The 22,099-nt window shown below is 46.7% G+C and overlaps 2 protein-coding genes across 3 annotated transcripts in view; one reads left to right on the forward strand and one right to left on the reverse strand.

Moving 5' to 3' along the window:
• Slfnl1 (schlafen like 1) lies at positions 1-3,390 on the forward strand. The gene is given in 5 exon segments (XM_051171858.1): positions 1-493; positions 1,328-1,341; positions 1,902-2,429; positions 2,618-2,761; positions 3,268-3,390. Coding segments are annotated over 5 exon segments (1,248 nt in total). The 5' UTR covers positions 1-54.
• Positions 3,391-6,527: 3,137 nt separating this feature from the next.
• Ctps1 (CTP synthase 1) overlaps positions 6,528-22,099 on the reverse strand; it is a 28,627-nt gene continuing 13,055 nt past the window's right edge. For both annotated transcript variants that reach the window (XM_051171845.1, XM_051171847.1), the window contains exons 8-19: positions 18,857-19,008; positions 17,359-17,491; positions 14,499-14,587; positions 13,196-13,290; positions 12,217-12,279; positions 11,602-11,645; positions 10,408-10,504; positions 9,399-9,454; positions 9,219-9,315; positions 8,493-8,637; positions 7,954-8,042; positions 6,528-7,326 (exon numbers count right to left, since the gene is read on the reverse strand). In XM_051171845.1, coding sequence (XP_051027802.1) covers positions 7,958-8,042; positions 8,493-8,637; positions 9,219-9,315; positions 9,399-9,454; positions 10,408-10,504; positions 11,602-11,645; positions 12,217-12,279; positions 13,196-13,290; positions 14,499-14,587; positions 17,359-17,491; positions 18,857-19,008 — 1,056 coding nt within the window. In that variant the 3' untranslated portion in view covers positions 6,528-7,326; positions 7,954-7,957. The remainder of the gene's footprint in view (positions 7,327-7,953; positions 8,043-8,492; positions 8,638-9,218; positions 9,316-9,398; positions 9,455-10,407; positions 10,505-11,601; positions 11,646-12,216; positions 12,280-13,195; positions 13,291-14,498; positions 14,588-17,358; positions 17,492-18,856; positions 19,009-22,099) is intronic.

Here is a 22,099-nt window from a genome sequence, read left to right on the forward strand (position 1 = left end):
CAGGCCCAGGAGCAGCAGTCAATAGGACTATCAAAACCTTCTGAGAAAGCCACCATGACCCTCAGGAAGACGTCCACACAGACCCGGATCTGGGAGTCCCCGGTAGAGTCCCAGGGCAAGCAGTCCCCACCAGAACTGCCTCTAAGAGAGTCCCTGCCCAAGGACTCTGGCCTCCAGGCAGTTCCTAGCACACATACTCTTTATGTGGGCCACCTGAACCCCCAGTTCTCTGTGCCAGTGCTTGCCTGCTTGCTGCGAGACACCCTAGAGCGGCTGGAGCTGCCAGTGCCCCGTGAGCACATTGAGGTAGTGAGGAGGCCGCGGAATGCTTACGCACTGGTACAGGTGGCTGCCCCCAAGGAGTCCCTGGCCTCCCTCCCCTGGCGCCTGCAGATGGCCTTGGAGGAGCAGCTAATCCTCAAAGAGCTCACAGCCCGTGGCAAGGAGCTGGTGTTGAGTGAGGGCTTGGAGTCCCTAAACCATAGGGAGGTAAGTGGTTTGCCCAAGTGTGCCCTGAAGGCATGCTGAGGAGTGTGAATGGCATGAAGAACTGCACACCAGGGGATGTGTGACTCAAAGGACTGACTTGTCCTCTGCTGAGAGGAAGACTCTTAGGGACCCTTTAGCATTCCAGTCAGGTTTGGGAGGCCCGGAACATAACATGTCCTGATTTTCTCCACGGTCCACCTCATTTGTCCCATTGACAGACCAATACCTGTATTGTACCAGAGCAAGGCTGAGGCAGGCAACTTACGTCCTGTCCTTGTCAAGCCCTCCAAGAGCAGAATCAGCTCTGCCAGTCCCAAGGTTGATGTGGCCGTGTGAGAACAGGCAAGCCCTCATTGCCCGCTGGGGACAAATTTACAGGGGACGGGAAACCCAAGCTTGGGACTTATCGATCATGGAATGCATTCAGAGAAAAGATGTTCAGGTGACACAGGCTGATATCTGTGGGGCTGAGGCTGTGAAGGCTACACAGGCAGCTGAATAAGGAAGCTGGGCCAGAGGGTGGGCCCAGGTCACTACAGCTCTTGGCAAAGCAGGATCCAGGCCAGTTTGTTGGAGTTATACGACCAATGTCCTTGGTCTTCTGTTCACAGGGCAAACCCATAGGGCTTGAACCGTGGAACTAAGCAGCTCTGTTAATAACTTTTGATACATGTGCCTGTTACATTTCTGAAGCTAACTTCATCAGGGAGCTGCTGGACTACTGGGCCCTGTTCTTTATCTCCACACACTAGCCTAGCTGTCTGTCCAGCCCTGTAGAGGTTGAAGGCACCAGGGAGCTGGGATTGGCCATTGCACTGGCATTTAGACCTGCTAAGAGGATAGGAAGATGAGGCTGATGGGCTGTGGGGAGCCAACAGAAGTGACAGTGTAGAAACAAACTGCCCAGAGCTCTAGAAACAAAGCAAAAGCCACACAGGGACTCAGAAAGGGCATAAGAAAGCTAAGATTCAAGAAGACTTTTCATTAGCCAGGAAGTAGCTGCCAGACATTCCAGAGACAACAAAGAGGGTAGGGTCAGGTCCCTCAGTTCATGGGCCTGCATCTCTGCCCAGAGGCCTACAGGGTTACTAAAATGCCTCCTAGGAACATTTGGGCCTGGGGCCTATTACACACTCCAAGTGGGGGGAGACGTCCTTGGATGTGCTGGCTCCCAACTCCAAAGGGGCTATCTCCTTACCCACCTAGGCATCCTACAGCAGGCGCCAAGGAAGAGCCCAACCCGAGAGCTGACTTGAGCCCTTGAGCCAGCACTGACTTATGCACACATGCAGAATTGGACCCTCAGCCTGGGAGAGGATCACTAGTGTGTGATGGGAGTCTACCAGTCTCTTTAAGTTAGGGGCCCCTGCCTTCTGCCTTTGCCTATATGCCCACTCTTGACCCCATCCCAGCAGGACAGCGGACCAAGCCCAAACCCCAGCCCTGGCCCCAGCCCTGGCCCCAGCCCAGGATTCAGGCGACAGCAGCTACCCCAACTGGCAGACACTTCCCCTAACTGGTGCTGGGCTGGACGTCGGCAGATCTCTCAGAACCGACCGAGTGGTGTGCGCTCTGACAGTGCCATTGTACACCAGGAGATCCTGGGCCAGGAGCAGCTGTTCCAGGGTGCCTTCCTTGGCAGTGAGACACGGAACGTGGAGTTCAAGAGAGGCAGTGGTGAGTACTTGAGCCTGGCTTTCAAGCACCACGTGCGGCGCTACGTGTGTGCCTTTCTCAACAGTGAGGGTGGCAGCCTGTTGGTAGGCGTCGAGGACAGTGGCCTGGTGCAGGGCATCCACTGTAGCCACCGTGATGAGGACCGCACGCGCCTGCTGGTGGACTCCATCCTGCAGGGCTTCAAACCCCAGGTCTTTCCGGATGCCTACACCCTCACCTTCATCCCTGTCATAAGCACAGCCACAGCCAGCATGCCTCTCAAGGTGAGCTACCTGCATGACACTGCCCTGTGACATTGCTGAGCAGCACAGGGATAAGGAGCAGCAACAGGAGCTTAAGGGAGGACCCCGCCAGGTGGCCTCCAAGAGCTAAAGTGGGGGGCTACCCAAGTGGAACTGGGGCCGCCACCATCAGATGTGGCACCCTCTGAGCTTCCATTGCCTCTGCTAAGGTTCTCCGCCTGACCGTGCACACCCCCAAGGCCCAGGGTGAACCACAGCTGTATGAGACAGACCAGGGGGAGGTATTTCTAAGGCGTGACGGGAGCATCCAGGGCCCACTGTCAGTTGGCGCTATCCAGGACTGGTGCAGGCAGGTGAGGAGGATCTGGCCAAGGATGGGTGGGGTTAGATGAAAGGAACTCTGCCTCCTCCTCACTGTTCAGTGACCAGAAGTAAAGTCCCAGCAATCACTTTTAAATCTATACCCCATTTCACAGCACACAGCCCCATCCACCCTGCATTAGCACTTCAGTCATGTTGGAAGGGCCAGGGAATCAGGGAGATCAGACTACTGAGGCGCTATAAGGAAACTATGGGGGAGGGGGAGGTGCCTGGTGAGTGGCAGAGGAGTGTTGGAATGAGTCCCAAGGTGGTCACCAGATGGTAGAAAAGCAGAGGCCAAGGGAGATGACACTGGAGACATCATCAGGTCCCTTGCCAGCCCTTGGGATGCTACGAAGGGGGCCCCACTCCAGTGCCTGGTATATAAGCAACTTCAAGAGACAGCAGTGAGACCAGAGCCCCCAGGCTGTGGTCCATCCCAGGAGGACGGCCTGAGACAATAGCAGCCTGATTATTTACTGCCACTCTGTCCTCTCAGAAATGGACAATGGAGCTGGGCAAGTTGGAAGAGAAGGTGAAGGTGCTAACGGCGGAAAAGGAGCAACTTCAGCAACAGCTGAGGCAGCGCCGGTCCCTGTCCTGCAGCTGTTGTGTCCTGTGAGACTGAGGAAGATGTGGAATAAGGCCTGGAATAAAACATGCCTCGGACACCTCCTCTCCCTCAGCAGTGCATGGACAGGAGCCATATGGCTTCGCCTCAGAGCAGGCACAGTAACATAGCAAATAAGCAGCTCTTGGCACATCCCCGAGGGGCCTTGCTTTCAGAAAATACGGCTAGTCATTCTAAGAGTTGAGCTCTAAGGGACTGTAACTCTTAATTGCAATTAAATGCACCTTTTGCCCAAGCCAATTCAGTGGGCCAGGAAATTTGTCAGCCTGAAGAGGCCACTTGCAGCCAGAAAAACCTACTTGGTAACTAGTTATAGGGCGTGGGCTACCCTGCAGCAACCACCCAACTTAATAGAACTTGCGTGTCATTATTCCTTATACATTGGAATGCCTGGTTATTTCTAAGACACTTATTCAGCCAGCCGAAGGCTACTGTGTCACAAGTCTCTTGGCCAGCCACATCTGCTTAGGAGCCACAGCCTGGCAGCCACTGCAGCTCTGCCCTAAGACCTCTGCCTCAGTCTTGTCACCTGGGAAACAGTGACAGTGGGCAAATGGCATTTTGTCAACATGATATAGTACCTGGTATATGCTAGCTGTGGCAGGAAGGGGCCTAGCCAGATAAGATTAATGCCTAACTGGCACAAAAGCCAGGGCTGGATTCTAACTCACCTGCCCTGCCCACACACATTTCATCACAGGAAAGCCACCTGTACTAGCTCCTCTTGCTGCCCCTTACACCAGCCATGCATGCCACAGCAACCACCCCATCCCACCTCTGCATTGGGTGCCCCTCTGCCTAAAGCCCTCTTTCTTCAGAGCTGCAGGACTTAGCTTCCCCTCCAGGCTGGCCTTGAACTTGTGGCACTCCTAGTTTCAACAACCCCCTTCCCCTTGTACCACCAAGGTCCTGGGATTACTGGCAGGAGCAACTATGCCTGCCAGTTTATCCCATTAAAACACACACTGCAGTCAGGCATGGTTTGTGTTCAGAGCACATGCAGGCATGTGGTAGGTGCCTAATAATTCCCTAATGAGACAAGAATACTCCTCCTATATTTGGGCTCTGAGTTACCAGGTAATCAAGAGTATTGACAAAAAGCATTTTACAAAACAAGGGTCCCCATGAAAGTATTCAGCTATCAGCCTTGAGGTTGGCTACATTCAGAGTGAACAACAAAGAAAAAAGGATATTAAGTACTGGCAGGCGTTGGATCCTTTGACGTATGTGCACACACAAGCTAGTTTTGAAAATTCAGTTCCTATACCGCACTCACCAGATACTGCACACCCTCTGGACCACTCACTATTCAAGACCTGATTTTCTCATGGATCATGTTGGTTGCTGCCAGCACTCCTAACTTTCAGGAACCAAACATGATCATAAATGCTCATGACAGATCACCAAATTCCTTTACTCACACACTGGTGTCCCCAGGGCTACAAAAAGTATGCCCTCCTAAGGATGAGTTGTGGCTCAACGACAGAGCACTCCACTCACTAAAGTAGGGGTAGCCCCAAGGTAAAATAAGTGAATGAAAAAATAAAGTCATTAATTATAATGGGTATAAACATGTTTTTGTTTTTTATCCCATATATGGGATGTGAAACTGCTCAAGGGAGGGCATGTGATGTTTGTCTGCCAGAACGGGAACTGCTGCATGCAGGGGCATGGGCTTTGCCAGTTGAAAAACATCCTGTACGGACTATAGAAGCATATAAAAATAGATCCAAAACAAAGAGCTTGCTTTTGCATCACTTCGCATCTCTTGGCTGCTTCATCTCTTGACTTCTTAGCTTTGCACTGCTTTACTTCAAGGCACTCCTAGGGAAACACTCCAGAGAACACTTGGAGGCTCCTGCTGGGTAGCTGTTGAGCAGGTCTGCTGGAACCCTGACAATGGAGAGTGGAGTCGCTCACGGAACTGAGTCTGAGAAGGTCTACCTCTCCTGTCCCTATCCATCTTTCTCTCCTGCATAGGGTCAGTGGGTTGGAAGGGAGGTTGTATGCATTAAAGAACCCCTAATAAAGTAGGTTTTAAAAAGACCAAAGCCAACAATTACTCAAGAAACAAGAGGAGAATGTGCAAAGCGCCATGCTAGATTCTGGCCCAGGTAGCACCTTCCTCAGATGTTTCTTCTCTAGAAGCTGGTGTTTGTAAAAGCAGGTGGTCACCAGGGAGCATGGCTGCCCTTGTCCCCTAAGTCTGAGGTGAGAACCCTCTGAGCACTGGCAGTCACTGGACCACTGCCTTCCAGCACTGTCAAGCATCAGTCCTGGCAGCACACTTAGCATAGCAAACTCTGGAGAGCCATGTAGGATTCCCTTTTGCTAACAGATAGCTGGCATGTGGAAACTGGCGGAATAGTGAGGCCACCTTCATCAGGAGAAAACACCACGCCACACCCAGCCAGCCCTCACTATTGTGGCAACAGTGGTACATCCCTCTAGAACACTGCCTCAGTGTGGGAAATGATGGGACCATTGAGTAGAAAGAAAGAAGTAGAATCATCCACAAGCCAGCCATGAACTCACAGAACTCGAAGACATGCTTTTGATAAGGAATTAGAAGGGTGGAGCTCTGGGCCTCGAGGCGACTATGGCATTGGACCAGGGAGTAAGAGAGGAGTCTAAGGTAGGAGTTAGGCAAACTGGTGAAATATCTTTTCCTCCCTACGCTTCCATGTCTTAATTTGTAGCAAGTGAAGGATGCTATGATCTATACATAGCCAGGCCTATAGTCCAAGTAAGAAAATGGCAAAGTCACCAACACCCCACAACCGATTACGGAAAGAACCCTGCCCTATGACCTTGAACTTCTGAGCCTGAACTTTCGAGGTCAGCTGCCTGGTTCCATGTATGAAGTGTCTTGTGTGCAGTGGGCAAAGGACCCTGTCCAGCCAGCCATGGTTCCTTCTCTTTTCTCCTCCTGCTAAGTCACACACAGCACCAACTAGCTTTTAATCCCTTGGCACACAATATGTCATGACAACCAGACAAGCCTGGCAGAGGAACCCTACGTGCTACTAAGGCTCGCAACTTAGGTTGAAACTCAGACTGCTCACTAAGGTTGGCCCAAGAGAAGCCCTGGCATTGAAGCTCAGTGCCCATGAGAAGGCACCCAAGCCAGTGAAAAGAGAAGCACACCAATGGTTCCACATTATTTATTAAGTTAGGAGTATACATCGTGCCAGCCACCATATCATAGGCACATGGCCATGCCCATTGCTATGTCACATTAAGAAAATAACTTCGAATTGCATTTCAACTGCAATAATACCATTCTAGAAGGAAAAGCTACCCTCAAATCAATGCTACATAAACAAGAGAAGGCTTCAGAACCAATTACCCTAAGATTCCTTGTTGACCCCTTGATGCAAGGAGTGTACTCAGCCCCAGCAACAGAAAGTGCAGCCAGAGACCCAGGGTTTGTATGTGACACTTTATAGCCAGAGCTTGTCTGATGTACCAAAGAACCAAATGTCCCTCTAGATGGTGAAGGCCAACCACAGCTGGTACCAAGTCCCCTTACAACCCAGCAGCACTAAGATTCCAACAGCATCCACAGTCAGCAGCCCAGCACTGGAAGCCCTGGCACCCCAGGGAAATAAAAGCAACTCACTCAAATGACAATGACTCAAGTGGTTGGTGGCCTTTAACCAGCCACTGGCCACCATCAGGTCCCATACAGAGTCCTGCTTTCCATCTCAGAAAACACGCAAACTGCAAAGGAATTGTTGCACAAATACATATGTTGCAGGATCCAATATAAATGATGAGACGTGCAAGTGACAAAGTTTTCCAAATACCTTTCCCTCATAATAAAATAATCTTAATACAAACATAATTTAAAAGAAGTGTCAAAAGCAGAGTGTAAAATCATAGTCGTAAACTATCAAAAGTTGAAGGCTTTCTTGAAGAATCATCCTGTTTTTAAAAAAAAAAAAAGCTAGAATTACATGTTTTTTAGAGAAGTGTCAGAACTTAGCTGCCAGGCCACATAGGGAACAGGGCCTATTCCTGTGGGAGAACGACAGAAGCCTATTGTTTGCAATTCTACAGAACCACACACCTTCAAGGCCTTGCCGCAACCTCTGTGCCTCAGCCAGATACAAGCACTCAGTCCACAGCACTTGCCTAGTTCAAGATTGCTGATGGCAGGCCACCCGGAGGAGTATGGATGTATGCACCTGTGTGTGTGCTCTCTTGTGGAGGGCAGAGGTTGGCAGGCATCTATCCTCACATCTATTTCCAGCTTACTTCACCCCCCGCCCCCGAGACAGGGTCTCTCTGTGTAGCCTTGGCTGTCCTGGACTCACTTTGTAGACCAGGCCAGCCTCAAACTCAGGTTTACTCACAGCGATCCACCTGCCTCTGCCTCTCAAGTGCTGGAATTACAGGTGTGCACCACGACACCTGGCTCCAACTTACTTTTTAAGACAACTTCTCAAAGAAGCTGCAGCTCACTAGTTCAACTAGGTTGGCTGGCCTGTGAGCTCTAGGAAATCTGTTAACACGTTTTTTCTTTTTCTAAACCTTAAAAACGTCACTGACCTCATCAGTCCTGACTTATTGATGGAAACTTCAGTTCGGTGATTTCAGAGTCGGGGGAACTGCTCCCACTTCTGTCACTGTAAGTGTCCCTGTGGATTCAGAAGGTTTACTCACGCCCCATCCTTCACTCACTTTGCTTCCTCTTCCACACATGGCCACTATCTCTATCACATGCATTAGGCTGGGGGAGAATTTCCTTCCTCTAGTTCCAAGAGATACACCCCCTCCCCAGTATTTCAGCACTGACATGCTAACCAACCACTTAGAAAAACCAGTTTCAGATAGAATTAATAGGGCATAAGCCCACCTGGTTGTGACCTCCTTGCCATGAACAGGATCTGCTCAGCAGCAATAACAGAACCCAGAAACTACAAAGATGAGGCCTGGCCAGTAAAACAGGGGCAGCCTAACAAAATTCCAGGGGAAAAACGGCAACCTTCACAGTATGCTGAGCAGTGTATGGTCGCCTACACAAGGATGGGGCCCTGCCACCTATAGCTTTTTCTCATTGCCTCACTGTGATGAGTTAGTGTCCCCACCTGGGTGAGAGCCGGCAACCTTTCTGAAGGTAATGTGGGAGCCTCCCCACAGAGGCCAGAAGGAGGCCAAAGTAGGGTGGGGAGGGCTTGATAGGCCTGGACAGGAACTCAGGGTGATATTGCACCCCAACGAAGAACGGATGATCTGCAACACAAATTCAGGAGGAAAAATTAGTATTCTGTGCACCAAGTTAAAAGATGAGACGGATGGAAAAAAGAAAGAAAAGGAAAAAGTAAATATGAAAAAAACCCAGTGTCTAAAAATAACTCTTAACACCCAAATGTAGGTAAAGGGAACCCCAAAGCAACAGTGAGCCGACAGCATTCCTCAGCGCTGTGTGCCTCACAGCTCAGGCACCTGCTCTCTAGAGTCCCGTCTGATTATCCTGTGACTGGCATAGCTGAGCCACACTGTTCACACAAAACCTGGGGAAGGGTTCAAGGCTCCCGTGGAAGCCATGCCTTGGGATGTGCCTCCCTGTTCTGGAACCTTCTCAGAAGCTGCTGCCTTCAATACCAAGTCAGGTGCAAAATCAGCACACTTTTCTTTTTCTTGAGACAGGCATGGCTCTGAGGCCCTGGCTAACCTGGAACTCATGATCCTCCTCCCTCAGTTCCAAGTGCTGGGACTTGGTGTATGACATCACCACACAGGGAGATACATTTTTCTATTTTCCCACACACCAAGGAAACCTTGCTGCACTTTCTCCACTGAGTTATCACTACCTTCCAACTCCACAATCTCCATCCTCTCGCCTTCAACGTCTTGGCCAACGAACTTCAAGCCTTGCTCTTCCAAGCACGTTTTCAAGTCTGGATTCACCTGGTGGGTAGAAAAACTCATTGTTCTGGCCTCTCCAACACTTTCTTTACAGAGTAACAGAAGGAGCAGACTCCCATCTTCACCTCAAATCGGTGGCGGTGCCTCTCTTCCAAGTAGTCTGTGTCTCCATAGAGTTTCCCTGCAGAAAGCCAAGCAATTTGTATGACTTCTACCTGCACAAAGAGTCTGTGAAACTACTCACTATTCCCAATCCACTGTACCATGTAGGTGAACCATGCCACCAAAATTCTGCTGGCCACATTCACCTGCTCTTGATATAATTCAGAAAATAATTCCTAGGGCTTTGGGCTCCTCTGCCCAAACCAAGAACCATAGTAAGAACAAACTTGCACCACCTCCCTTGAACACACCACTGGTAAATGCAAAGCATTGTGCTGTCGGAAACCACCACAGGGACGACAGGCCCTCCCAGAAAGCCAGGTCCCTGAGAACAGTGTGGCGAAGGGAAATAAAAAGTTGGTTGGTGCCTAAGGACTATGGATGAACAGGCACAGTGTGTGAAAATGGGGTGCTTACTGACTCATCCTCAAACCCACAGAAGACCACAGCTGGAAGAACTTGAAAGTGGTACTCATGAATTAACTCAGTCAAAATAGTCTGGCTGGAACCCCCAGACAGACATAGGGCCCTTCTACCAATGGTTAAAAGAGCAGTGTTTCTATTAGGCAAGGCAATGTCTAGTAGGGTCATTTTCTTAAGATGCTTTTCCTCCTCCAACTCCCCTAAGTTTTTAACTGCAATCATTCTTTTCTTTTGGAATAAAATGTATTTAGATTAAACTATATGAAATTGTTTCCACAGTTCTATTTACTAGTATAAGAAAGTAACCACAGATTGCAATGGATTTACTCTAATGGCCTGCTTGTTGAGATAGCCACACCCAAGGTCCCAGGTACATTACCAGAGAACATCTGGCTTACACGGTACATCCGAAGTAAGCATGCAATAAGAAGGAAAGGAACAAAGCCAAGAAAAGGCTGGCCTGGCCCTTTGGATCTATCTATAGCGCCACCTAGCCCACATGTCCTGCACAGACCAGGACAAAAGCCAGACTCCTGTGAAACAACTTACTCATGACTGAGTTCTTGGTCTGGAACAGGGTTCTCCTCTTGCCCAGCCTCATGGTTCCACCCATCTGCCCAGGGTTATGTTCTGGCATGTCTATGACCTAGAGATGTTCAGAAAACAAGTCTGACCACCAAACTCCGCTTCTGTTAAAACCAGAGCTCCTTCCCCAAGTGGAGCCCTCCAGTACAGAAGCTCAGTGCTTCAGCCTGCCTAATGATGCTGTCCCCTGCTCCAATACTTGGGATGCCAAAGACTCTGTGTTATGTCATAGCAACATGGACACAAGACTAATGGGTCATGACACAGCTGTTCTTTGGGCCTGAGAAAAGGGTGCAAGACCAGCAGCCACTAGCAAGTCTGTGAACAGATAGACTGTGGCACCCAGAGGAGTCTGATACAGCTTACCCATTGGCCCACCATGCCTGGGCACCTTGGAATCCCCCTCCAGGCGTCCCTGGGCTCCACTCCCTCATCCCATCATTGTTCTTACATTAACAAAACTTCAACTTCAGAACAAATAGGCAGATGCTAAGTCACTGAGATCAAAGCCCTTGTCCACCTTGTCACAGTGTCCTCAGTGACTAACAGTCCCTCCTTCAAACACAACCAATGCTCATCAGCTACTGAACACTGAAAAGAGCAAACACCTAAGCATGACTGTCACTCATGGGCTAGGGATTCAAAAACAAAGACACTGTCCCTCCTCAGTGAGCCTTATCACTACCACAGGCTGACTAGGCCACATGCCCCTAGGTGATCCACAACAGAATTGCAGCCTGGAAAAGCTTTGCTTACCACTAAAGAAATCACTAGCCCTTAGCTCATGGACCCTAAGCCTGTCTACCTCCCAGGACTGGCCCTAGGAAGACCATAAACTGTTAAATGTGGAGCTCTGACCAGAGTGGCTACCATGTGCGCTCCACATATGCATGATTCCTCCCAGGAGCTGAGAGGATGGAAGAACTATTTTACTCGGGAACATCCTCTTGCTAGCAGGAATCACATCTGTCTTTTAAAGGCTTCCTATGGAAACTTGGAAAGGCTGGCGAGGAACTAGGTGAAAACTCACAAAGTCCTTGTCATGAGGTCTGAGGGGTCTTTAGGACACAATGGCCTCGCTGCCTGTCTGTCATCCCCTGCTTCACAGACATCCTTCCACCCTTATAAGCCCCAGAGAGGTTCAAATGCTTGACTCACCACAGGATGGCTAGTCTTAGGGTCAAACTCTGTAGAATTGGCATCTGAAAAGTTAAAATAATTGCGTTATGAAAATAGCTATAAAGGCCTTTAATCCCCGCACTAAGGAGGCAGAGGCAGGCAGATCTCTTGTGAGTCTGAGGCCAGCCTGGTCCACAGGGCGAGTTCCACAACAGCCAAGGCTATACAGAGAAACCCTGTCTTGAAAAACAAAAAACAGAAAGAAAAGAAAATAACTATAAACAAAACCTGTTAATGACTGGTTTCAGCTAAGCATCAAATTATGAGCTCTCTCAGGTTAAAGTAGATGATTATGGGCTGAGGAAAACAGCCAGGTAGTGAGAGCACTCACTGCTCTTACAGATGACCCAGGTTTGGTTCCAGGCAACCACATGGTGGTCACTGTATTCAAAGTGAGGATCTTGAACCAAGACAGGTCGGGGCAGTAGCCAAAGACCTGCGTGCTCAGGAGCTCCCTCAGACATGTAGCAATTCATGCACCACTATGAACAAAGTGCCCACTTCACTGAGCACTGAGAGGCACTGAGAAAGCAGGCATTATGCTCATAATGGCTGTCAGGGCCTCCAGGAATCAGTTACTAAAGTTACACATACCTTTCCATCCCAGCACATTCCTTGAAAACTCCACCACTGCTAGCTGCATTCCTAAGCACACACCTTCCAAGAGAAGGAAAAAGCATCAGTCTCCAATGAGAGGGCAACTCCCACATTTCCTCAGCCTGTCAGGTCTTTATGTCCTAAGTGGAAATCATACAAAGTCAGAAACACCCAAAAGCGTTTACCTGTAATGAATTAAAACTGGTACCTATGTACATATGAAGATTCAGGGGTTCTGCAAAGGTAGTCAGTTAAAGAAACAATATTTTACTAGGAACCTTAAAACCCAAGTTCCTTATCCTCTCTCATTAAGTTCTCATTTACCAACTGATCAAGTTGAAAACTGCGTAAATCTAAAAAAAGCATCCAAAATCACTTGCCCCAGTTACTGGCTGGTTTGCCAAGTGAGGAGGACACAGGCCCAGCCGTACATGCGCTGCTGCAAACAGTCTTTCCTGGCAGTCCACCTTATCAAACAGTCTTTCCTGACCATCCACCTTATAAAACAGTCTTTCCTGGCAGCCCACCTTATCAAACAGTCTTTCCTGGCAGCCCACCTTATCAAACAATCTTTCCTGGCAGCCTACCTATCAAACAGTCTTTCCTGACAGTCCGCCTTATCAAAACTCTCTGTCATCTATGTGCTTCTCATATACTTTGCGTATTACAAATCTAAAGGCCAACAAGATGGCTCAGCAGGTAAAGGTGCTTGCTAGCAAGCCTGACAGCCTAAGTTCAATTCCTGGGATATACACGGTAGGAGAGAACAGACCCTGGCAAATCATCCTCTGACCTCTATATGCATGCTGTGGCATGTGCCTGAACACATAGACATGAGTAAATGTAATTGAATTTCCCCCTAGAAAATTCCTTTCCTCTCTAAAAAAAAAAAAAAAAAAAAGTGTGCATGTCTTGAGTCACTGTCATTTTCTTCATTCTTTGTTCAAAGTAAAGAGGGCGCAGCAGAACTCCTTACCCAAAAAAGGCTTCTTCTGTTTCCGAGCCCAGGCAATTGCTTGAATTTTTCCTTCTGTTCCCCGAACACCAAATCCTCCTGGAACCAGCACTCCACTGGAGAAAGACCACAAAACAGCTTCCCTTTTCCACTAATCCAGCTCTCAGTCCATACCAAAAAAGTCACGGCCATGACACTGAGGCCATGAGCTTGCTGCCCCTCCAGCTCAGCCCCCAGAGACTGGGACTAAAGCTGAAAAACTGTTGAGTGTGTACTTTTTGTGCTTGTGAGCACAATGAACTTAATGCAAAGACACGGCCCATCTCAGGAACAGACAGCAGTCTACATGACGAAGCGGGCAGCCCTTGCCCCAAGGTCTATATTCACACTTCTCCTTGGAGGTGGGTCTTTCAGGATGGCCCAGGCTGGCTTCAAACTCACAATCCTCCTGCCTGAGCCTCCTAAGTACAAGACTCTGGATGTGTTCCATGTGTGATCAGTTCACTTTTCCTCCTGATTCCAACACTCTTCTCAGGCACACATGTAGAGGTCAGAGGGCTTTTACTCCTCAGCGGTGTGCCACACTGACCAAGCATCTCTGCAGGTGCTTGTTAAGTTTTTACTATTTTAAGAAAAACCAGTCTGGAGAGATGGCTCAGAGGTTAAGAGCTGGCTATTCTTCCAAAGGTCCTGTGTTCAATTTCTAACAACCACATGGTGGCTCACAGCCATCTCTAATGAGATCTGGTGCCCTCTTCTGGCGTGCTGGCACACATGCAGGCAGAACACTATATATGATAAATCTTGAAAAAAGAAAAAAAGAAAAACCTAGCTGGGGCAGCACTTGGGAGGCAGAGGGAGGTGGATCTCTGAGTTTAAGGCCAGCCTAGAATTATAGGACAGCCAGGGCTAAGCAGAGAAACCATGTCTCAAAAAAAAAAAAAAAAGAAAAAAAGGGGGGGGGGAAGACCTGAGGATATGGTTTAGCAGTAAAGCACATGGCTAGCACAGCCCTGAATTTGATCCTCGGCATCTTTAAATAGTAGCTGCTGCCAGAAACATTTGATGGCTGTTCATCAAATGATCTGGATGAAAAAAATCCTGAAGCCTCATGATGAGATGTATATAACAAGAATCAGTGAAATGAGAATGTGATTTCTTCAGAGCCAAACTATAATGGGGAGCTTTACTTTTAAATTTTTTTAAATACCATTTACTGTGCAATCTAACTATCAAGATACTTTCACAGGCAAATGACTTCCCTCAGTACTGAAAGCACAGGTCCACATTCACTGGCAAAAGCTCCATGGCAAAGGCTACTTACTGAGCACTGCAGAGCTTTTGCCATGCCTCATGGTAGCGCACGGGATCCTCCTGCATGGTGCTGGGCTCCAAGTCTGTGGAATCGATGTACTGGTGCACCAAGGCAGGCAGAGAAACAACAGCTTATGAATCCAACCACACTCAACTTTCAAATATTATCAATGTTCCATCTCTCTTAATTTCAGTTTTAAAGTGACAACATAATTAAAATCGATTTAATATTTAATAAAATTAAATATTTTAACTAAGGGTCCCCTTTACAATTATCTAAACCTCAAGTCCAGTTCTACCCACTCCACTCAGAGATCTTCTTACAAGGAAGCCACTGGAAAAGACTCTACTCTGTTCAAATGACACTCTCTACCTCTACGTAAGTTTTGGTTGGTTTGTTAGCTGGTCCCCGCCCCCATCTGAATCAAAGCAGGACTTAGAAACAATAAGACGCAAACATTTTAGGAGTATCTGTCCAATGTACCTTACACTGGCTAGTTTTATGTCAACTTGGCACAAGCTAGAGTCATCAGAGAGGAAGAAGCCTCAGTTGAGAAAATGCCTCAAAATCAGGCTGTAGGCAAGCCTATGGGCACTTCCATGATTATCAATGGATGGGGAAAGCCCAGCCCGATGTGGGCAGGGCCACCGTGGGCTAGCAGTCCTGAGTTCTATATAAAAAAGCAGATGAACAAGCCAGTACACAATACCCTTCCATGGCCTCCACCTCAATTCTTGCCTCCAGGTTCCTGCCCAGTTTGAGTTCCTGTTTTGACCTTCTTTGATAATAAACTGTGATGTGGTAGTGTGAGCTGGATAAACCCTCTCCAATCCCCGAGCTGCTTTCGTCATGGTGTCATCACAGCAATAGTGACCCTGACTAAGACATACCCCATGAAGTCAGAATGCACCCCAAAGCTAGAAGGCACCTCATGGAGATGTGTACCACCCAAAGACACAGTGCCCAGTGTCCAAAAAAAAAAAAAAAAAAAACCAACAACCCACGGTGGGGACAGCTGCTTCCTGCTTCTCAATTCTACACAACACAGGGCTGATTCTGCCACCACAGACTAGCCTTGCCTCCTCTAGAACTCCATGTAAATGAGCCACACATCTGTAGAGAGCCTAGTTTCTTTTGCTCAGGCTGTCTGACATCCATCTATGCTGCTGCTCTAAGAGACGTTTATTTCTTTGTATCACTGAATCAATTCCACTGCATAAATATATCACACTCTACCCACTGACATACATACATTTGGGTAGTTTCCAAACGAAGTGGTATACCTGTACCTATTTGCATAAAATCTTTTTGCGTGTGTGTGGTTTTTTGTTGTTGTTGTTGTTTTGTTTTTCATGGTTTTTCGAGACAGGGTTTCTCTATGTTATCTTGGCTGTCCTGGACTTGCTTTGTAGACCAGGCTGGCCTGGAATTCACAATGATCCACCTGCCTCTGCCTCCGAGTGCTGGGATTAAAGGCGTGCACCACCACGCCTGGCTGTTTGTTTTGTTTTTTTAAACAGGTCTCATATAGCCCAGGCTAGCCTCCACCTGTCTTATGTAGCTGAGAATAACCTTGAATTTCTGATCCTCCTATCTCTATGTCCCAAGTGCTGAGATTACAGGTATGCAGAGCCATGCCCAGTTTTGTGTGGAGCTTGGAACTGAACTCAGGGATCCACTGAATGCTTAGGTAAGCATTCTTACCAACTGAGCTACCTCCTCAGCCCAAATTCATTTCCATTTCTCTTGAGTAAATACTTCAGTGTGAAAGCATGAGGCCACGACACTCTACTTTGATATGAAACTATCAAAGTGCTTGTTAAAGCAGTGCACCTTTAACGTGCCTTCCTGGCAGCAAAGCACAAGGCCCCCTGTCCTCTCAGCCACCTTATGGGTATGTGCTGCCAGCCCACTGGGATTCGTTTGCAATTATTCCTGTGAAAACCAAATGCTGAGCATCCTGTCACAAGTATTTCACTTTACAAATTTCCTTCCTTCCTGGCCCCCTTCCTTTTTTGAGACAGGTCTCATATTCTAGGCTGGATTCAAATTCAAATCAAAGTATGACTTATAAACAAGATATGAACATTTCAGTAGTGTTAGATTCTAATGCAATGGACTTTAAAACTGCTCAAATTATACCTGGTTTACTCCTTGTAGAATCCTCTCTTCAAATCTTGGGCCTATTTTTAAAGTAAGGTTCTTCTGCTGCTGCTGCTAATCGTCCCTGTTTAATACCTTACAGTTACTTCCCCAAACTTCAAGGTAAAATCTATGATGACCCAGTTCATGGAAAAAACTAGCAACCTCCTCAGGGCCTTCCTTGAGAAGTCTACCCCTTAACCATGACACCTGAGAGGAGTGAGTGCTGACACACACCGGGAAAAGGGTCTCCAGGCAGTGCCGTCAGCTGTGCCTGTATCTATGTCTACCAGATCCTCACATTCCACAGGGATGGATACTGAGATCCCGGCACTGAGGCCCTTTCACTCTTTCTGGAAAATATTCTATTGTCTTCTTGAAGCAAAGAACCAATATAAATCTTCCTTATCCCTAAAAATGAATGCAGATATCCAAAAGCCATAAAGCAGGTAAGCATGGAGCAACTACAAGATCACAAGGCTTGAGCCTTTGAGATAATTCAGTGCGTAAAGGCATTTGTCAAGCCTGACAACTTAGTTTAATCTCTAGAACCCACACTGTGGAAGAAAAAACTAACTTCTACAAATTGCCTTCTCTACATGTGTGCCATAGCAACACACATGGACCCACATATACCTATACCCAATAAAAAATTTTAAGGTTTGAACCACATACACAAACTGTCTCCATTTACTCCCTGGTTGTACCTACAACCACCCTTCCTTACCTTGATCTCCAACTTGTGATTAATAGCCAATGCAGAATGCTCGAGAGCTTTAATGACAGAGGCATATGAGTCTGAAAATTTGGTGTATTTGCCCACAAGAGCGATAGAACAGGTCTCCAGCAAGCGATCATATCTAGCAAATAAGGGTCAAGACAGTTACTTTAATGTCCACATCATGAGATGAAAATCACTTCTGCAGGAGGAGGAAACATGCCTGGGAAGATGATAATCAGAATATCACCTCAACACTAAGCACAGAAAATAAACAGGACCCTCAGCTCAACAGCGCAGGCTTTGCAGAGAGGGTAGGACTGGGGTTAATGATGCTCAGTGGGTAAAACCACTTGCTGCACAGCCTGATGATCTGAGCTCTAGCCCCAGAACCCACAGGAGAAAGGAAAAACAGACCCCCACAATCCCACAAATTGTCCTCTGACTTCCACACACCCACTGTAGCATGTACACACTCAAGCACACAAACAGAACCAAAATAAATAAATGTCTTTAAAAACAAACAAACAAAAAAAATCAGGCCAAGCACGGTGGCACACGCCTTTAATACCAGCACTTGTGAGGCAGAGGCAGGTGGATCACTGTGAGTTCGAGGCCAGCCTGGTCTACAAAGTGAGTCCAGGACAGGCAAGGCTACACAGAAAAAACAAAAACAAAAAACAAAAAACAAAAAACAAACAAACAAAAAAACAAATCATAAAGGGCAAAAAAAACTAAACAAACAATTCATAAGAGCTAATGTGATAACTCAGATAAATTATGGTATAGTCACAGAGGAAATGTCTGTACTTGGTAAGATTTTCGTTTTTAAAAAAATTAATAACAGACTGACAATGTTTCGTGTTTTATAAAAACAACCATTAAAAACTACAGGCATGTTTATAGCTACATGCAAATGGACACAAAAGATATGCGCATAAATGGCCAAAAACCAAAAAGGAAAGTGTCAGAGTAAAAGCAGTTATCAAAGACAACAGAAGGCGTGCTCTGCTCCCTGTGTGTACTTACACTGCCACCACATGACTTTCAACTACAGCTGGGTCACCCTGCTCTACACCATGAGTAAGTATCTTAGAAATGAGACAACCTCAGAGCGTCAGGACCAGGTGGCAGCAGTCCACCCCTGATCAGCTCTTTCTAGCTGAGTGAATGAGATGTTCCCAAACACATCCCAGGTAGCAGTGACTCGACAGGAGCGCTGCAGCCACGGCCGGCCAGCATTGTGTGGGCTCTGGGCCACTGATGCTGTTAAACTAATAAGGTAGCATAGCAAGATGCTGTGATCTGAGCTCCCTGCCTGGAGGCCTGGGGAGGATGCTCAGCTTGGCCAGGCCTCCTCCTCTGTGCTGTGGCCGCTGCTGGCTATAAGCCCTGTTAGCCTTCTCAATGTCTCCTCCTGTAAGCACCTTTTCTACCAGTAGCACTAACAAATTATCACAACAAAAGACTAAGACATGCATGCACAGCTACTTATGAGGAGGCAAACCTGTCTGCCATCTCCTTCCATTTCATCAGCATCTTTCGTGACTGTCTCTCGACAGGAAGGTCAAGTCTCCGAAGGAAGTAGTCTACAACCCCTTGCTCTTCTAACAGCAAGGGTACACGGTAGATGGATGAAACATCATGAACACAGATCACCTGTTTAAAAAACGTGATTTAATAGGCGATGTAGCAAAAATAAATAACTGAGGTTACAGCTGTATGACCCTGAGGGTAAGCACTTAATTTGGAACAACAAATGCTTGTCTAGAAAAAGATAAACTCCCGTAACTGATTCAAGAATAGAAAATCAGTGGCTAGGCCACTATGAACATGGATGCAAAATTCATTAAAAAGAGCCAGATGTGGTGTGGCAGTACATGCCTGTAATTTCTGCACTCAGGAAGATAAGACAGAAAGCAGAAGTTGGAGGACAGCTTAAGCTATCACATAACACTTATCTCAAAACAACAACAAACATATGCCCACGAAGGACCTGTTCCTGAACCTACAAACAGTTATCAGTGGTTCTCAAACTCAGCTATACAGGACAATCTCTGAGGGAATTTAGTAATTCCTAAGTCTACGCTGTACCCACAAGCACTCAGGTCCGAGTCTCTGGAGGTGGATGTGCAGCCAAATTTGAAATCCACTTCACTGAGCCATTTTTTATGTACAATTTGGCAACTCTCCTATGAGGAATCTAGATTTAAAAACATATATAGCACATGGAAGTAGGAGGGGGTTCACACAGCAGGGAAAGGCTGAAGGCCAACAGGAAGTGAGAAACAAGGAAAGTTATGAAGAAGAGGAGAAGGAGGAGGAGGAGGAGGAGGAGGAGGAGGAAAGAAATAAATTCAATCCAGGTAGGTAGTGATGGCAGCACATGTCTTTAATCCCCACACTTGGGAGGCAGACCCAGGAGGATCTCTGTGAGTTCAAGACCAGCCTGATCTATAAAGTGAGTTCCAGGTCAGCCTGCACTACACAGTGAAACCTTGTCTCAAAAAACATTAATTATTTCAAAGTTCATGACATACACTTATGGAATGTTACTTAGAAAAAGAAACCTCTATCCTTCTGCACATTGAGTACGTGCAGATAAGAGTAACAATAGAAAACAGATGTGGTGCCACATGTCTGTAATCGTAGCACTAGGAGGGGCCGAGGCAGGCAGCTCTCTGAGGCCAGCCTGGTCTACAAAGCAAGTCCAGGACAGCCCAGGCTACACAGAGAAACCTTCTCTTGGAGAGAGGGTTAGTAACAGTGGAATATGAGCACATTAAAAAGAAAAATAAGATCATCTCTGTAGATACCAATGATAAAAATTCAGAACCTGTTCTTAATAAAAATTCTAGGTAAATTAAGATTAGGGAAACTCTGAAAATATAAACCACCTACAGCCTGATACTTAATATTCCTGCTTACTGTTAAAAGTTTAGGCAACTAAAAAAGAACAAGAAGATAGGCCCTGTCACTATTCAGGTGCTAGAGATGTCACCCATTACAGTCAGACAAAGAACACAGTAAGATTTGAAAAACGAAAAACAACTGGTAATAAATACAGGCATGCATCACTACTGCCTGTGTATGTCCATAAAAGACAAGAGAATTACAGATAACTGCACCTAACAGAATTTTAGTAGGATGCTAGAAATCACCAGGGTGCCTCACATTTGGACCATTTCTAACCATAACACAAAATTTAAAACTATCATTCACTACAGTAACAAAAATTATGAGGTCATACATAAATCTACATTTTAAGATAAATCTTATATGCAATGGAAAGAAAAATGATTGCCACAAGATAGCTCTTCCACCAAACAGGGCTACACACCGGGTACACACACAAAGGCTATTTTCATACCTTATCTGCCACTGTACACAAACACAATTCAAAGATGGGTCTGGTATGATTTAAAACTTTGAAGGAATCCGAATAAACTTTTCATGATAGTGATCAAGCAGAATTCTTAAATAGCCAGAAAGCAGCATAACCCACAAAAGAAAACACTTTATATTTAAAAGTTTTTGTGCTACTTAAGAGCATAAAAAGTGAGCTAGGCGTGGTGGTGCTCACCTTTGATCCCAGCATTTGGGAGGCAGAGGTGAGTTTGAGGCCAGCCTGGTCTACAAAGTGAGTCTAAGAGTACCAAGATAAAACAGAAAAACCCTGTCTCAAAGAACTAAAAGCATAAAAGGAAGCCAGGGGCTGAGAAAGCATCAAAAATGACATATCTGACAAGAAGACTACATTCAGACTAACCTCTTAGAACTTGAGAAACAATCCAATGTTTAGAACAAGCAGAAGATCTGAAACTCAAATCTGTTCTAAATGTGGGAATATTCCTCACATTAACAGTGAAGAGTTTTCACAGCTTTGGCGATTTATTTTCCACATTCTGTTTTTTTTGTTTTTGTTTTGTTTTAGCTGTTCTGGAACTAGCTATACATAGGCATGTGTAAATTTCCCTGCCAGTGACGTGATTAACAATCAAATTTAGACAGTTTTGATTCAAGGAAACTCCCTACATATACTGGGCTGACCTCAAACTTAAGAGATCCAATAGATTCTGCCTCCCAAATGCTGGGATTAAAGGTATGTGCCATCACATCCAGAGAATAATTGTTTTGTTTTTCAAAGCAGGGTTTCTCTGTGCGATTCTGGTTGTCCTGGAACTCACTCTGTAGACCAGGCTAACCTCAAATTCAGAGATCCACATGCCTCTGCCTCCTGAGTGCTAGGATTAAAGGTGTGGCCCCACTGCCCGGCTCGGGAATCACCCTAATGAAAGTCAATTCTGCTAAAGAAAGGACTCTCCCCATCTTCACTTGTGAAGACAGAAATATGTGGAATAAAATACATGATAGAGAGTCACTGTGAAAATAAAATTCATTCTGTGTTCCATGGGTTGAGCATGGAAGCAGAACCCACGAAGGAGCGCCCCTGGCTTAGGAGTCACACAAGGAACCTGACCCCAGCCTTTACCCCAAGGCCAGAGTCCTCATGGAGAAGTCTTCTGTAAAGGTCAAGGACATTTCCTCTGGCTCTATGCATGTCCGTGCCAGGCCAATGATCTGAACTGCCCTCTTTAACAAAGTCTCCTCCATGTTTCATTAACTGGACTACTCTCAATTTAAGGGCCCTGTCTTGCTGTTCCCACCAGGTTAGCTGGGCTCTCCTGCTTGGTCTCCTGACACTCAGTCATAGAGTAATAAAACAAACTCTATAATTCTCTCATCTGGA

Source organism: Acomys russatus, chromosome 29 (assembly GCF_903995435.1).
Source record: "Acomys russatus chromosome 29, mAcoRus1.1, whole genome shotgun sequence".
In the NCBI taxonomy this organism is placed as follows: Eukaryota; Metazoa; Chordata; class Mammalia; order Rodentia; family Muridae; genus Acomys; species Acomys russatus.